The sequence below is a fragment of the Mustela putorius genome, unplaced genomic scaffold (assembly GCF_011764305.1).
Source record: "Mustela putorius furo isolate JIRA1106 unplaced genomic scaffold, ASM1176430v1.1 tig00537227_pilon_pilon_pilon, whole genome shotgun sequence".
Lineage (NCBI taxonomy): Eukaryota > Metazoa > Chordata > Mammalia > Carnivora > Mustelidae > Mustela > Mustela putorius.
In genome coordinates this window covers 35,672,339-35,689,625 of record NW_025422368.1, presented here as the reverse complement: position 1 = coordinate 35,689,625, position 17,287 = coordinate 35,672,339, and the positions used below count along the sequence as shown (strand labels likewise).

Genomic DNA, 17,287 nt, shown 5'->3' with positions numbered 1-17,287 from the left:
GTCTCCTATTTTAGCCAAGGCCTTGGTTTCTTCAGCCTCAAAGTGAAGGCATTTAGCTATAAGATCCTCAAGATTCCCTATCAGGTCTAGGATTTAATGGGTAGAAAATAGGCTTCCCCAGTCTACCAGGTCTGCCTTGGGCTCAGGTCATGATCCCAGGGTCCTGGAATGGAGTCCCTGCGTTGGGCTCCCGGTTCAAGGGGAGTCTTCTTCTCCCTCTGGCTCTCCCCTTGCCTTGTACACGCGCACACCAGAGCACACTCTCTATCATGTGCATGCAGTCTAATAAATAAAATTTTTTTTTAAAAAAAGACAATCATTTTATTCCTATTTCACAAATTAGCTATCTGGCAAACTCCTCCTTCTAAAATCTTAAAGGCTCAATGGCACAAATACTTGGTGCCAGTCAAAACTAATTTACTACATTTCTAAAGAGCCAGTCACAGTGGAATAGAGCAAGGTACCTAAGACCACCAAAATACAGAAAGCCAAAACTCAGTTAAAGGTATCCTATTCTTGAATTTCCTGGATTAGTGGCTGTTCTAACACATTTCTCTTAAATTGGGACAATCTCAAAAACCCCACCACCAAACTATATTGAATCTATGTAATCTTTAAAAAAATCTTTAAAAAAAAAAAAGAATCTTTTGAAATTTTAAAGTATTTTCTAATTTACATCCAGTGGAATCAGCAAACTGGTGTTATGGGTCAAACAGCCATAAAAAAGGAGGTTGAGTACGATGACTTATACAATAAGGACAACAGAAACAAAATTTCAAGACTCTCTTCCATACAGCACCTAGCTGGCTCAGTCGGTTAAGTGACTGCCTTTGGCTCAGAGTCCCACATCAGGCTTCCTGCACAGTGGGGAGAAGCTTCTCCCTCTGCCTCTGCTCCTCCCTGCTTGTGTGCACTCTCTCTCTCTGACAAATAAATAATAAAATAAAATAATAAAATAAAATAAAACTTTTGAAAAAAAATCTGTTCTGTAGAAACACATTCTAAGTTTAGCATACCTAAATAACGGACTTATATAATGTCCATAATTGTAAAATAAAAATTTTAAAATAGATAGAGTACTTATTTAAATATCTCACTTTTCAAACTTAATGTTTTGGACTAAAGTCCAAAAAAATAAAGTGACTTGCTGGTAAATAAGAGATATAGATGTGATATGAAACAAGCTCTATTGTCTTGATAACTTGAAACAACTAAAAATCTTAAATATGCTTTAAATAAACAATTGTAATCAAAACCATACTGGGGTAGAATTCATGAAACGATGCTAAAATTTGTACTTGCTTAGAAAATACTTTCTCCTCTAACAACGGAAACAGGATTGTGAAAGGAAGTATAAGGTCTGGTTGCTCAAAAATATTTATTGAACACTGTTATGTGGCAGGAATGAGTTTAGTCAGCTGGAACACACCAGTGTATTAAATACTTCTAAACATACCCAAGATATGACAATTATATATGTGTGTGTGTGTGTGTGTGTGTGTGCATACATACACACATACATACATATACACATACATACTTGTTAGGGAAATTATACATTATTTTTTCTTTGTGTTAGTTCTGCAAGCATTTTTAAAGTGAAACTTTTAGTGTTATAAATATTCCTGAGGATAAAAAATATATTTTAAAAGTATCTCTTAAAACTATTAAGTATGAATTTACTTCAGACTGAATCACTAAAGTTTAGCTTTTTAAAAAATATTCAGAAGAATCTGGAATATGTACAGATATCCTTAACAACAAAAAACCCTTAAAACTACTTTATTTGTACCTGAAACAGCTGGCCCTCAACATCACTAAGATTAGTTCAGTCACTGTGGAACAGACTAAGGAACTCCATAAGTAGAGCAATCAAATAGTCAGGAATTACCTCACTAAAAGAATACTGCTCTCTTTAAGTATGTTTGTTCATTCCTACAACAATTTCTATACACAGGTTTTCCTGTTCCTTATTCTGAATTCTACACTGCCATCACTCAAAAGGAAAAAAAAAATCTCAGACTAACAGAGGCCAAATTTCAGGAGGGAAATAAAAATCTTCCTTCCGTCTAGGCTAAATGGACTGATTACACAAAGAACTCCATACATCCGAAAGCACACAGATGTCTGCACTAGTTCCCAGGGCTCAAACAATACCAGTCATTCAATAGCTTTCCTTTTACATAAGCTGATGTGAGAGAGTTCACTCAGCTCTTCTGAACCTTATAACCCAGGATACTGGAACTCTGATAAAGCCTACACTTTTCTTCAGCACTGTTTTCATGTACTTTCTCTGGAAAGTAAACTTCTTTTCTCTCCCCCAAAATAAATCTGGAAATCATTTCTTCTGTTCAATAAGTGATGTACTCAATCCAAAATTACTTTTCCAGTAAAACCACAATCCTTAACATAAATCTAAGATCAACAGTGAAGACTGATAGAATGTATTTTTAAATGCATGAGTTTAAAATATAATTTTACACTCCATCATGCTAATTACCAAATGTATACCATTTGGATGCATTCTATTAATTTTCAGTTGTGTAATTTTAAAAATAGCCACATGATCCATAACTTTCCAAAAATTAAAAAAAGATTTTAAGAACGGGGGGAAGGGTAAATTTTCACACATTCATACACATAAGCAACACTAACCACAACCATCAAAAATAATGAAAAAAAAATTTCACTGAGTATTTGATCAAAATTTAAGACCTCAAGAAAAAGTATTCACTGATTATCCCTTAGAAGCTTAAATAACACTACTTTCTACCTTCAATGCACACTTTTATTGATTCTTTTAATAATATTCTTGATCTGCTAAATCACTGGCAGTTTCTCACCTTCAGTGCTGGTAAGTATCATGGGTAAACTAAAGCCACAGAAACTCTAATGTATTTTTTTTAATAGTATGATAAACTTACTCCCTAAGACACTTATCAGACCTGACACCAAGAAGTAAAGTCCATTACTTTAGGATACAAAATGAGAATGATTTGTTTAATCATTTGGCTCCCTTGAGTATGTACTATCATAAAATCATTATTCCTTGTAGAAATGATCTAAATGCTGCTATGGAATTGTGGTAACCAAGCTATATTATCCACCCCTTCTCCATAAAAGCTCCTGTGGCCCTTCCAATTCCCTTTAACACTCTTCCTCTCACCACATACATACTGTATAATACAAATAAACATGCTTTTGAAGAAGGAAAAGTTCTCTTGTCCAAGTTTTCTGTCCTTAAAAAGATTGTAAATCCTTAAAGATATTCCCTCCTCTCTCCCTAACAATAGTACAAAAAAAGCAGAGCTCTAAACATACTACTTAAAAGATATTTGGCTAAACTGCCATCACTGCCCTTACAGTTATAAGATTAAATTTGTCAAAAACAATTTAAGAAATATTTCTCTTTTCACCAAAGTATTATTCCCTAATGACCACTGAGAGCACCAAAACCCTGTGTATTCTATAAAGCAGTAACCTCACAAACATTTCAACACTCTCTGCGACTCACAAACTGTTGGCAAAACAAAGATTCCACTTCTCAAAAGTATCTTGCAAGTTCTCAACAACCAAATTTTTCATCAGTACAGTTTACTGCATATCCAGCATCTCTGATCTCCTCCTTGGGACAGTCAACCCTTTTTTCCTACCATGAGAGCCACATACTTTCTGATGCTTTATTAAGAGACCATCTGACTTTAGCAGATACCGCTTAGTGTCCCTCTAAAAAATGTATTTTTCATATATTATACAAATTACATATATGTGTTCCAGAACTTCTCTCCCTAAAGTTTCACTACAGTATTATCCACATTATCTTTCAGGGACAGACGAATCTTTTCATTTTCCTACAACATGGCATCTTCTTTAAATTTTGTCATCAAGTAAGGCCTGATACCAACACAAAGGAGCACACATAAAACTTTCTTTCATCCCCCCCCCACATTCTATTATACAATATCAATCCACTCCCTTCTAGAAATGTGTTTTAAAGCATTCCAACATACTTGAAAGTCAAAGAAAACAGAGTGTTAAGATGGTTATTTGCAAGTTACGTATCTTTACATTTTAAACAATTACAAGTAACTCATTTCAGGTTAATGTTTAGTAATCTATCATGATGGACTCTGGCATAAGAACATATTCAATAAACAAGTATCAAGGAATGGTATATGACAGAAGTGAAGCATAGTAGCAGGAGCATGTGTTGACAGTTCACATTTTCTAATGGGATTTACTCATAGCTTGAAGTTTCCCTTCTGTTTAGAAAATAAACCTTTAAACCTTTACAGCACATATATGTTTAAATAGAAATGAGTTGTTTAACAATTTTTGTTTTTCATTCAATACTGACATATTAAATAATACTTCAAAGTTTAATAAAAAGATACTAGTATAACAAAATGACTGCATATACACTAAAAGTTGTAAGATCCATAAGACTGCTTTACATTGTCTTGAGCTATCAAATACTACTCTTGTAAGGTCTTCATCCCTTCTTCTCTGCCATCTAATTATCCTCTCGTAATTATTAAATGCAAAAACTCTATCTATGGCTATCCCATAAGTAATGTCAGAAACACAATTATCACAAAATTTACAGAAACACCTTACTTGAAGAACACAACATAATTTCCCACATTCAAGTCTACTTGACAAAGAAGCTCAAAGAATCTGAAATTTAGTTTTTGATCTTTCTTTTCTCTTGGGGATGGGAATGGGGGTTGTCTATGCTAGCAAATGGAAACCAGGAAACAGAGATAGTCTTGTCTGTACATTGCACAAAACTTACCCACTTGAAGGATCTAAGGCAATAGCTCTGGGTTGATCCAACTCTTGCCAAAATAACACTTTTCGTAAAGATCCATCTAAATTAGAAACTTCAATCCGATTTGTTTCAGAATCTGTCCAGTATAATTTTTCTCCAAGCCAATCACATGCCAGCCCATCAGGGGACAATAATCCAGAGACAACAACATTCTGTACACTCTCAGTTTTGTTAAACTCTGTTCGTTTAATGGCTTCTTCGCTGACATCACTCCAGTATATCAAGCCATGACCAAATACAAAGTCCACCGCAGCTGCATCCTCCAAGCCTCCAACTACAATTGTAGCATTCTCTTTGCCATTTGTAGCATCAACCAATCGCAAGTCCCGTCTGTTTGCATAAAGCAACAAAGGGGCCGCTAGAACAGAAAAAGAAAAATATGTAAGTAAAAAGAAAGAAAATGTAATGGTTCCTATAAATTGAGTTTCAAATCAACATTAGTGAACAAATACTATAAAAAATAAGAGTAAATAAATCTACAAAAGACTGTCTTAAGTCTCTTCACAAACAAAACACTATTTTTGCAGCATTTAAATACAAAAAGTTGCAAGAGCAAGGAAATAATTCTACTAGGTCAGTCTTTTGTTATTAAAACAGTCTGTCATATAAAATTAAAAAGTTTGGCCATACCAAGAATTCAAAAGGATATGGAGCCAGTGCAACACTCACACTCTCCTGGGGGGGAATGTATATGGTGCAGCCACTTTGGATAACAATTTGACAGTTTCTTAAAAGGTTAAACATACATCCTACCATATGATCCAGCCATTCCATTCCAAGGTATTTACTCAAGAGAAAAGAAAACATAGTCAAAAGACCTGTACATAAATGTTCATAGCAGCTTATATGAAGTAAGGCCAAACGGGGATCAACACAAATGTCATCAACAAATTAATGGATGAACAAACTGTGATATATTCATATAATACAAAGTAATGAACTATTTGTACACATAACATGGGATCTCATGTAACATGTGAATCTCAAAATAATCATATACAGTGAAAGAAGTGAGACCCCCCCAAAAAAGTATAAATTGCATGACTCCATTTATATAAAATTTTAGAAAATTCAAATTACTCTATTGTGAAAGAAAGCAGATCAGTGGTTGTCTGGAGGTAGACAAAAAGAAAGGGATTATACAGGGAGAGATTATAAAGAGGCACAAGGAAATCTACAGGTAATAGGTGTATTATGTCTATGAGGACAGTTCGAGAGAGGTATATTTATCAAAACTTACTAAATTCACTTCCATATGCATAATTTATTACATTATCAATTATATCTTAATAAACCTGTTAAATAAACAATCTGGCAGAGGCCGTTTTTAACACAACTACTTTATTCTGTTTCCAATTGTTATCAGAATGATCTCTGGGAGCACCTGGGTGGCTCAGTCTGTTGAATGGTTGCCTTCAGGTCCTAGGATCAAGCCCTGCATCTGGCTCCCTGCTCAGTGGGAAGCCTGCTTTTCCCTCTCCTTCTGCCTACCACTCTGTTTGCTTGTACTCTCTCTGTCAAATAAATTTTTAAAATCTTAAAAAAAAAAAAAAAAAAAAAGAATGATCTCTGAATGAGACCTAATATCAAAACTAAATATAAGGCTTATCCTAAAGAAATAATATTTAACTTTGAAAAGGCTGAAACTGGTAGAATTGTAAGTTGTATAAATTCTATGGTTTGGGAGTTTTTATATATCTTTTCCAAGTTCCTGACACGTACTTTCCTGGCATCATTAGTAATTAAAGATCTTGGGGGCACCTGGGTGGCTCAGTGGAATAAAGCCTCTGCCTTCGGCTCAGGTTGTGATCCCAAGGTCCTGAAATCGAGCCCCCCATTGGGCTCTCTGCTTGGCGGGGAACCTGCTTACCTTCCTCTCTCTGCCTGCCTCTCTGCCTACTTGTGGTCTCTGTCTGTCAAATAAATAAATAAAATCTTAAAAAAAAACATCTTGAGCACAACTATCCAAAAGAATTTTCTCTGATGATAGAAATATACTCTCCACTGGGTAATACAGTATCCACTGGCCACATGCTAGAGAGCACTTAAAATGTGGCTAGTGTGACTAAGAAATTAAATCTTTATTTAACCTGAATTCACTTAAATTTAAATAGACAAGTGGTTGTATTGGATAGCATAGATCTAAAGGCTGAGATGAAGAATACAAATGAGGGGAGGAAAAATAATAACAGAGTTATGCAATAATGTACACAATCTTCTCTCACAATTACTTAACTAAAGGTCTAAAGCTGTGTCGTCCATAGGCAATACCAAGTACCATTTAAAAGTAACCACTAGGGGCACCTGGGTGGCTCAGTGGGTTTAAAGCCTCTGCCTTTGGCTCAGGTCTTGATCCCAGGGTCCTGGGATGGAGCCCCGCATCAGGCTCTCTGCTCAGCAGGGAGCCTGCTTCCTCCTCTCCCTCTCTGCCTGCCTCTCTGCCTACTTGTGATCTCTGTCTGTCAAATGAATAAATAAAATATTTAAAAATAAATAAATAAAAAAGTAACCACTACCTTGTTTGAGAATTTAATTTCAAAAAAATTAAGGTGCTTAAAAAAGTATGAAGAAAAAAGTGATGTTTATCCAGTTTATGAATCTATAATCCAGTTTATGGATTATGGTTGCCAAGTGGAGTTATAAAGTCCACAATTTTCATCTAGAAGTATAACATGAATGTCCCTCCTAAGCTTAAATCCATCTGTTTTAATCAAAAACAAACAGGTGGATAGGTTTTTTTAAAAAAGTAACTAAGAGCCCTGTCTGCTTATTCTGTTTCTCTAATACTGCTTTTGGCAAATTAATAAATTTCCCTCACAGATTCACTTTTAAACTAATTTCATGCCTTCATTCAGCACAATGATTTATAAGTACCCAGTGTCCACTGCACTCTCTTATACTGAGCCCTTCATGCTATGAACCAATTACAAAAATCAGGAAAAGAGTCCCCAGTAGTTAGGGGCACAATGCTAAGTACTACACAGGGCTAAGCAGGTTAAACAACTGCATGAGAGAACTTACAATTTAAAATCCAAAAGTGATAATAATCTAATATTCATTGAGCATCTTTCTTTACGGCACTATCCTTGGAAAACTGTGTACTAAATCTGTATGGGGCATCAGGTATTAGCTATCTGTTTATGACTTTCAAGTCAAACATTAATATTTCTACTGAATATTTGATCTACAAAACCCAAAGAACCTTTCTGATCATTTAAGATCTCAAAAGGCTTCTACATACAAGGTGTAAAAAAAGAGGGCTGAGATTGGGGGACGAGTTAACTTCTTTTAACTGAGCAGTACTATTTATAATTAAGATTTCTAAGGGTCTATTCGTAGGGCCGCCTACCCACCTCAGTCAGTAGAGCATGTAACTCTTGATCTTGGTTTTGTGAGTCTGGAGCCCCATGATGGGTGTGGAGATTGCTTTAAAATCTTTTCAAAAAAATAAAGAACACTGTGTGAACCTACCAACTATTAAAAGGAAATCCAGGATTCACTCTGTCTAACCACCCTTCTGATATTTGAATACTTTCTACAACATTACAACGAATATCTATTCAACAATATGTTAAATGAGATATCTGGAAGGTATAATTTGATTGGTAATATTGTTTTACTCTATGAAAGAAATACAATGGATACATACACACACACACTCACACACACACAATTGTAGCATATATGCCATGCATTCCATTAACTTCCATTCCAAAGAGCTTACCTTCTAACTTCCTAATAGCCAGATAATCCAAATATCTGCCAACATATCCCTTTAGTGGAACCTGCATAGATGCTTAGGAATCCTCATTTTTCCTTTTTTAACTTCCTACCAAACTTTCTCTAGTAGCCTTTCTAAACTTTTTCTGCTTTCCTAAAGAAAAATTCCATGCCTTGAATCCTTCCATCTCAGATCATCTCCTAAAATAATCTCAGTGAGACAGGAAGCAAGGTAAATGGCATATATCCCCAACATCTTAATTTGAACTTCTCAAAGATTTCTATATATCCCACCCATCCTCCTTTATCTGGTCTTCAGTCACAAATGACAAGTTACCTTTTCTCCTTTTTATGGTTGAAGCAATACTTTTGATTCAGTCTCTCCTTCCTCTCTGCAACTTTGCTCTATGGATTATTCCCTATTTCTTGTGTCTCCAATGGCTCCTGCCAGATGCCTGCTATCAAAAAAATTTCGAATAACCCTAACCTTGTTACCACCAAGAGAATTATGTTTCTCCTAGCCACAAAATCTTACAATATTAAATACACTTCATACTACCATCTTAGTCTAACTGAGACTAATTTCCCACCCATCACTCACCTAAAACTGCTCTCGCCAAGTCTCCAGAAGCAAATCCAGTGGCCTTTTCTCAGTCCTTATTTTGACCTCTATTTAGCAACAATAGACCATAACCCTACCTACGTAAAAGTCTCCTTATACTACATTTACTCGTTTTTCTGGTCATGCTTCATCTGCTTTTTAGTTTCAAATCTTCCTCCCACTTCTCAAATATGGGTATGCCCAAGATTGTCTCTTGTTCCAGAAATGTAAAGAACAAAACAGAAAATCTGCAAGTTCACCCCTAGTCAATAAAGCAACTCTATTCAGATAATTATCAAATCATCATCATTTCCAGCCTAAACGTCAGTACTGCATCTATAACATCTTGTTGGCCATCTCTTCCATACATTAAATTAATCACCTCCCCCACAACCTGCCAAAAACTACACACATACATACACATATGTGTGTGTGATTTATGTATACATATACATAAATATATCTTCAAAAGTCAGTGGTACCATTTTCCTAATATTATGGGTACACAGTGGACACCCTCTTTGACACCTCCCTTTTCCCCAGTCTGTCAAATACTGTCCCGCTGACTCTTCTTTAGCATGCCCTTAAATCTGCCTCTTTTCCATTTTCAGAACCACTATCCTACTCTAGACCTTCATGACCTCATGCCTAAACTACTTTAATAGTAAGTGATCTCAACACTCTCCCACCATTTTCCACTTTTAGTAATTCTACTTGATCCAACTCAAAAAGCTTTCTGATTTCCTTTGCCTAACATAAAAAGTCTCAATACTTCAGGACACCACCAGGTGACTTCTACCTAAGACTCTAAATTTTATAGCCTCTGCATCATACAAGCTGGTTTTGAACAGATTGACTGTGAGGACATCATACTACATTACTATAGCATATTCATCTTCCCGCCCACTCCATACCTCCCTTTCATTATCCCAGCAGGCAAACTCTTCAAGGCCAATTCAAATCTTATCTATTCCATGAATCTTCCCAATTGCTTCAGCTTTCCTTCTTTTGAGTTCTTACAGTCTTTCCCACTTTTCTGATATTAGCATTTTCTACTTCAACTAGGATCTCTGCCCTTTGGGAACAGGAGCAATATAACTAAGTTTATCCCCAGTACATAGCAAGAGTTCACTGCCTGACAGTGATACGGTAAATATATCTCCTAATATCCAAAAAGAATGCTGCAGAACCTGATTTAACAATATATTTGTCATAAACCCAAAATAATTTTACATTAATTCTGGCCAAGAGTTCACAAATGCCCATTACTGACCTATTGACTTGTTCAAAGTTCAGTAAAGCTTATCTCCTCCCCACAGACCTCTGAACTTTTTAGCTAGCTCTCAGCTTAAGCAAAACACAGAACACCCTCTCTTAAGGACTCATTCTGAGTATAAGGTGACCACAAGAAAAAAACATGTCCTGTTAAACTACCGTGGCCATGTCATCTCCTAGCTCCCACCAGCTTATCCCACTCTCCCAAAAAGTTCCTCCTGGCACTATTCACCTCCAGAGCTGTCTTTTTGTGCTTGCTCTTGAGACACCTATATATCTTGTGGTCAGAATATTCTACCTATTACAATAATCTTTTTGAATAATCTCCCTAAGTAGGGATTTATTTTTGATATCTGTATGTTGACATGACTTGGATGAGGGCTGGACTTCACCAGTGAACACACACAACCCCCACTTTGATAATGATATTTAAATTCCTTTCTTGTCCAGAGATTCATGTCTCTTTCCTTAAGGTCAGCTCTTGACCCAGTGCTCCAGACATCTAGACTGTTGCAACATGGTACTTTGATATTTTCCAGTGAAGAAAATTTTCTTCGGCTCTTTGAGAATCACACCCTGACTCCTGAGAAGGAATATTCCCAGCTATTCTATTATCCCTTGACTCCTCCAGTGGAGATTACAGTGGGAATTTCCTTGGCTCATCACAAGGGAATATAGGCACACCTCATTCTTTCACATTTCACTTTACTGCACCTCCCAAATACTGCATTTTTTACAAATTAAAGGTTTGTGGCAACTCTGCATCAAGCACGTCTATTAGTGCTATTTTTCCAACAGCATTTGCTCACTTCACGTATGTATTTCACATTATGGTAATTCTCCCAATATTTCTAACATTTTCATTATAATTTTATTTGTTGTGATAATCTTTGATCAGTGATCTTCAATGCTACTCCTCTAATTACTTTAGGGCACCACAAACTGCAGCCATGTAAGAAAAACAAAATTGGTAAGTGTTTTCTGTGTTCTGAATGCGCCACCAACTAGACATTCCCCTCTCTCCCTCTCCTCAGGCCCCTGTACTCCCTGAGACACAGCAATACTGAAATGAGGCCAATGAATAACCCTTCAATGGCCCCTAAGTGTTCAAGTGAAAGAGTCACAGATTCCTCACTTTAAATCAAAAGTGATTACACTTAGTGAGGAAGGCATATCAAAAGCTGAGAGAGCCTGAAAGCTAGGCCTCTTGCACCAGTTAGCCAAGGAGTGCAAAAGGAAAGCTCTTGAAGGAAATTAAAAGTGCTACTCCAGTCAAGATAAAAATGATAAGAAAGCATGACAGCCTTATTGATGATATGGAAAAAGTTTCAGTGGTCTATATAGATCAAACCAGCCACAACATTCCCTTAAGCCAAAGCCTAACCCGGAGCAAGGCCCAAATTCTCTTCAATTCTATGAAGGCTGAGAGAGGTGTGGAAGCTGTAGAAAAGTTTGAAGTTAGCAGAGGTTGGTTCGTGAGATTTAAAGAAAGAAGCCATCTCTGTAACCAAAAAAAAAAAAAAAATGTAAAGTAAAGCAGCAAGTACTGATATAGAAGCAGAACCAAGTTATGCAAAAAATGTAGCTAAGATAATTATGGAAGGTGGCTACACTAAACAATAGATTTTCAATGAAAACAAAACAACCTTATATTAGGAAAAGATGCAATCTAGAACTTCTATAGCTGGAGAGCAGTCAATTCCTGGCTTCAAATTGTCAAAAGATAGACTGACTCTCTTGTTAGGTGACTCTAAGTTGAAGCTAATGCTCATTCACCATTCTGAAAATCCTAGGGTGTTTAAGAATTATACTAGATTTACTCTGCCTGCTCTGTAAATGGAACAGCAAAGCTTGGGTGACAACATATCTGTTTACAACAGGGTTTACTGAATGTTTTAAGCCCACTGTTGAGACCCACTTCTCAAAAAAAAAAAAAATGCCTTTCAAAATATTACTCCTTTTTGACAATGCACCTGGTCACCTAAGCGGTCTGATGGAGATGTCCATCAAGATTAATGCTGTTTTCATGCCTGCTAACACAACATCCATTCTGCAGGCCACAGAGCAAGGAGTAGTTTCAATGTCCAAGTCTTATTATTTAAGTAATATATTTTATAAAGCTATAGCTATTGTAGACAGTGATTCCTCTGATGAATCTGGGCAAAGTAAACTGAAAACCTTCTGGAAAGGATTCACCATTCTAGATACCATTAAGAATATTCATGAATTGGGGGGAGGAGGGGAGTGGGTTTATGGACACTGGGGAGGGTATGTGCTTTGGTGAGTGCTGTGAAGTGTGTAAACCTGGCGATTCACAGACCTGTACCCCTGGGGATAAAAATATATGTTTATAAAAAATAAAAAAATTTAAAAAAAAAGAATATTCATGAATCATGGAAAGAGATAAAAAATATTAATATTAACAAGAGTTTGGATTCCAACCCTTATGGATGACTTTTAGAGGTTCAAGATCTCAACAGAGAAAGTAACTGCAGATGTGACAGAAATGAGAATGAGAAGTAAAACCTAAAGATGTGACTGAATTGCTGCAATCTCATCCAATTCAAAAAACCTGAACAGCTGAGGAGTTACTTCTTACAGATGAGCAAAGAAAGTGGTTTCTTGAGATGGAATCCACTCCTGGTGAAGATGCTGTGAAGACTGTAGAAATGACAACAAAGGATTTAGAATATTATGTCAACTTAGCTGATAAAGTAGCATCAGGGTTTGAGAGGTTTGACTTGAATTTTTTAAGATTTATTTATTTGACAGAGAAAGAGACAGCAAGAGAGTAAACACAAGCAGGGGGAGTGGGAGAGGGAGAAGCAGGCTTCCCGCTGAGCAGGAAGCCAGGGCTCTATCCCAGGACACAGAGATCATGACCTGAGACGCTTAGCGACTGAGCCACCCAGGCACCCAGACTGACTTCAGTTTTTAAAGAAATTGTACTATAGGTAAAATGCTATCAAATGGCATCACATGGTACAGAGAAATCATTCATGAAAGGAAGAGTCAATCAATGCAACAAACTTCAACTGTTTTCTTATTTTAAGAAATTAACACAGCCACCCCAACCTTCAGCAACCACCAACCTGATAAGTCAGCAGCCATCAACATCAGGACCCTCCACAAGCAAAAAGATTACAACTTGATGAAAGCTCAGAATATGATCAGCATTTCTTAGCTATACTTTTAAAATCTAGGTATATATGTTGTTTTTTTAGACATAATGCTAATGCACACTTAAAAGACTATATAGTACAGTGTAAACATAACTCTTATATAAAACAGGAAACTAAAAAATTCATTTGACTTCTTTTGTTGCAACAGTCACTTAACTATGGTGGTCTGGAAGCAAACCCACAGTATCCGCAATGTACACTTGTACTCTTTCCCAGTTCCTCTGAATTCTTTTTTTTTTTAAGAGTTTATTTGTTTATTTGACAGACAGAAATCACAAGTAGGCAGAGAGGCAGGCAGAGAGAGAGGGAGAAGCAGGCTCCCTACTGAGCAGGGAGCCCGATGTGGGGCTCGATCCCAGGACCCCAAGATCAAGACCTGAGCTAAAGGCAGAGGCTAAACCCACTGAGCCACCCAGGCGCCCCCCCTCTGAATTCTTATTTATGATTTAATCATTTAATCCCATAAGAAACTCATTCTGTTGAGCACCCTCCCTCCTCCCCCACTGACTGCATGCTTCACCATTTTAGCACTAATTCAGCTCAGTGTCTTCAAAAATGGCAAAACTTTATTCTCTGGCAAATAAATAAATAAAATCTTACAAAAAAATTTTTTTAAATGGCAAAACTTTACTAGAGACAATTTAGAACTTCAGTATCCTCCTTGCAAAACTTGGCACCTCCCCAAACTGGTTCAGCTAAAACCTCTCCTTTTCCCATCACCCTCTGTTCTTTCTTCGTCCTTTTTACCACCCTCAACCTTCCTGTCAGTTTCCTTGAATCCTTTATCCATCCTCCTTTAGCACCCCAATCTCCTCCAACCCTCTATCTACCCTATCAGACCTTTCCCTTCCTACTCCAAACCCTCAACTCCCTATAGTCACCTGAGCATTAACCTCCCTTTTCCCTACTAGAAACTCGTAAGGGGCTCTCAGGGACCTGAGTTAAAAATATGAATTGGAGGGGCACTTGGGTGGCTCAGTCATTTAAGTATCTAACTCTTAATTTCAATTCACGTCATGATTTCACAGTCATTAGACAAAACCCTGTGGTGGGTTCCACACTAGGCATGAAACTTGCTTAAGCTTCTCTCTCCCTTTCCCTCTGCTCCTCCCCTACCACTTGTATATACACGCTCTCCTGCACTCAAAGAAAGAAAGAAAGAAAGACAGACAGACTTGGAAGCAGCCTGGATCTTTTATCTGCTCAGATGAGCTCTGAGCTATCTAGACACCCAGATAGCCCTTGGTCTTTAGTCTCTCACCCAAAATTTGGTACACAGTCTCCATAAGATTACATAAGATTACATAAGATTACACATGAGGGAAAGAAAGTCTTAAAAGATTTCCTCCACAAATACTGGTGGAGACACTTCAGTCCTCATACTGACTGGGCAGGTAACCTCAACTTGCCCCATCTACCAGAAACACAACCATGGTAAAAATATAAAGGAACAATGAGAGCTTTTATATAGACTACCAGTGGGCTGAAACTTCCAAACTGAAGCTATAGGCTATTTATTTGTGTCTGTTTATGTGTTTAGATAGATATATAGATAGATGTTTGCTGCAACTGTTTTTAGCTGAAGAGGCAAGCAGGGCAGACCAGGACAGGTCTAGAGGCCTAAGAAAAGGGCTTGTCTTTATCTCAAGGGCAACAGAAAAGGTACTAAAGATGACCACTGGAAAAGATTGACCAGTAAGGTGAAACAGAAGTGGAGGAAGAAGCTGGAGAGGCAGCAAAATTAGACAAATCACTTAGGACTTGCAGCACTCCACACAAGAGAGTGATCACTTAAACCAGGGTACACATGGGTGTCAGTGAATTGCTTAGAGAGAGACTACTCTCAATTCCTTACTGCGGAAATGAGCACAGATGTCTAGAGAGGTCAACTGACCACTCCAAAGTCCCGTATCTAGACAGGATAGTGCTGGTACTGAAGCCGTGTTCCCTGCCTCCAATACTAGAGGTATGGAGGGGAAAGTAGGTCACCATGTCTTTCACACAGTACGCTTAAAATAAATGTTCTTCTTATAATGATATGGTCAAGTTAATAATCAATATTAATCAAAATGTGAGCAATGGCACTCAAGTAGCCTGTTGATAGGGCCCCATTTGGGAGACACACCCACCAAAACTTCACTAACGTTTAATCTTTGTAACATTTACATATAGTATTTTTATATTTTTAAGAACAGTTTAACATGTATGATTCCATTTGGTTTCATCACTTCCCTGTGAGGGTTTTGGGTCAGGTGTCCCTTCTTTGCTGGTAATTAAGAAAACAAAGACGCAAAGAAATGACCTATCCATGGTCACGTCACAGAGCCAGTAAGTGAAGAACCTAGATTTCTTCTGGGTTCCAGATTTTCTTAAAAGAACTGCTCACTCTGACATTTACCCACAGTGCCTTACCATAACCACAACTCTACTCTTCCAGAATGATGCCAAAAATGTCAACAGAATATAAAACAGTTATGCAAATAATGATGACAATGATAGCAGCATCCTTAGTGCTTTATATACAGTGTCTCATTTAATTTTTAAAACGACCCTGTAAGGAAGGTTGTATCATTATGCCAATTTTACAGATGAAGAATCAAGACTCAGAGATATTAACTACCTGACTCAAGACCAGCAATTATTAAGTTTATGATGCAGAGAAAAAAAACTCAATCCCAGTTCTGAGTCCAAAGCTGGACTCAAACCACCAAAATCTACTTCCCCATGTCTGGGTGCCTAAAACTTTCAGCCACCTCTCATGTAGTCTATATCATGTCAAACCTGTGGTCAAAGCTGGCTAAGATCTGATATATTTATTTTGTAAGAGCTTTGAAAAGTGCTTTAGTATCAAATACAGTTACTTGCACAAAGTGAAAATTTGATCTTCTATTAAAATACAGAATTTTCTGGAGTCACTGGTCTACTCTTGATAAAGAGGGTTTATAAGGGGCACCTGGGTGGTGCAGTCAGTTACGTGTCCGCTCCTGGTTTTGGCTCAGGTCATGATGTCAGGGTTTTGAGATGGAGCCCCACACCAGGCTCCATGTGGAGTCGGCTTGAGATTCTCTCTCCCTCTCCCATTTGTGCTCACTCTCTAAAATAAATAAATAAATTTTAATGAATAAAGGTTATAAAAGTTTTTTCTTTACCTTCTGAGTAATCGCCCTAGAAGGCAAAAACACTGCATCTTATCAGAATTTCCTGTGCTTGAAACTGACTTTATCATATCTTGACTATTTAAAAAAAGACAAAGTCTTCTCACTTTTGAAAGAGCTATGGTTCATCATGTTCTTTCCTATGTTTACTTTAAGTAAAATTTTTTTGACACTTTGGTAAAATAAGTAGCCAAGTATTTCTTCTCCCTGACCCATGATCCTATTTAACCAAATGTTCAAATCTCTAACTCTCCTGACAACTTCTGACATTCCACCTTTTCAAAATCAAATCCTAAATGATGCCCCTATGACTATCTTTGAAATTTCCCAAAGGTTTCCTGGGAATTCACAACGAATTTCTTCTTTCACCTTGTAAAGAGAGGTATTAAAAATAATTAGATTGGGGTGCCTGGGTGGCTCAGTTGGTTAAACATCTGCTTTTAATTCAGGTCATGACCCCAGGGCCCTGGGATCGAGCCAGGCACTGGGCTCCCTGTTCAGTGGGGAGTCAGCTTCTCCCTCC

The 17,287-nt window shown here is 37.2% G+C and overlaps 1 protein-coding gene across 2 annotated transcripts in view; it reads right to left on the bottom strand.

Annotated features, from left to right (window-relative positions):
• Positions 1-17,287, bottom strand: part of LRP6 (LDL receptor related protein 6) — a 169,520-nt gene that overhangs the window by 139,120 nt on the left and 13,113 nt on the right. For both annotated transcript variants that reach the window (XM_045073353.1, XM_045073354.1), the window contains exon 2: positions 4,796-5,189. In XM_045073353.1, coding sequence (XP_044929288.1) covers positions 4,796-5,189 — 394 coding nt within the window. The remainder of the gene's footprint in view (positions 1-4,795; positions 5,190-17,287) is intronic.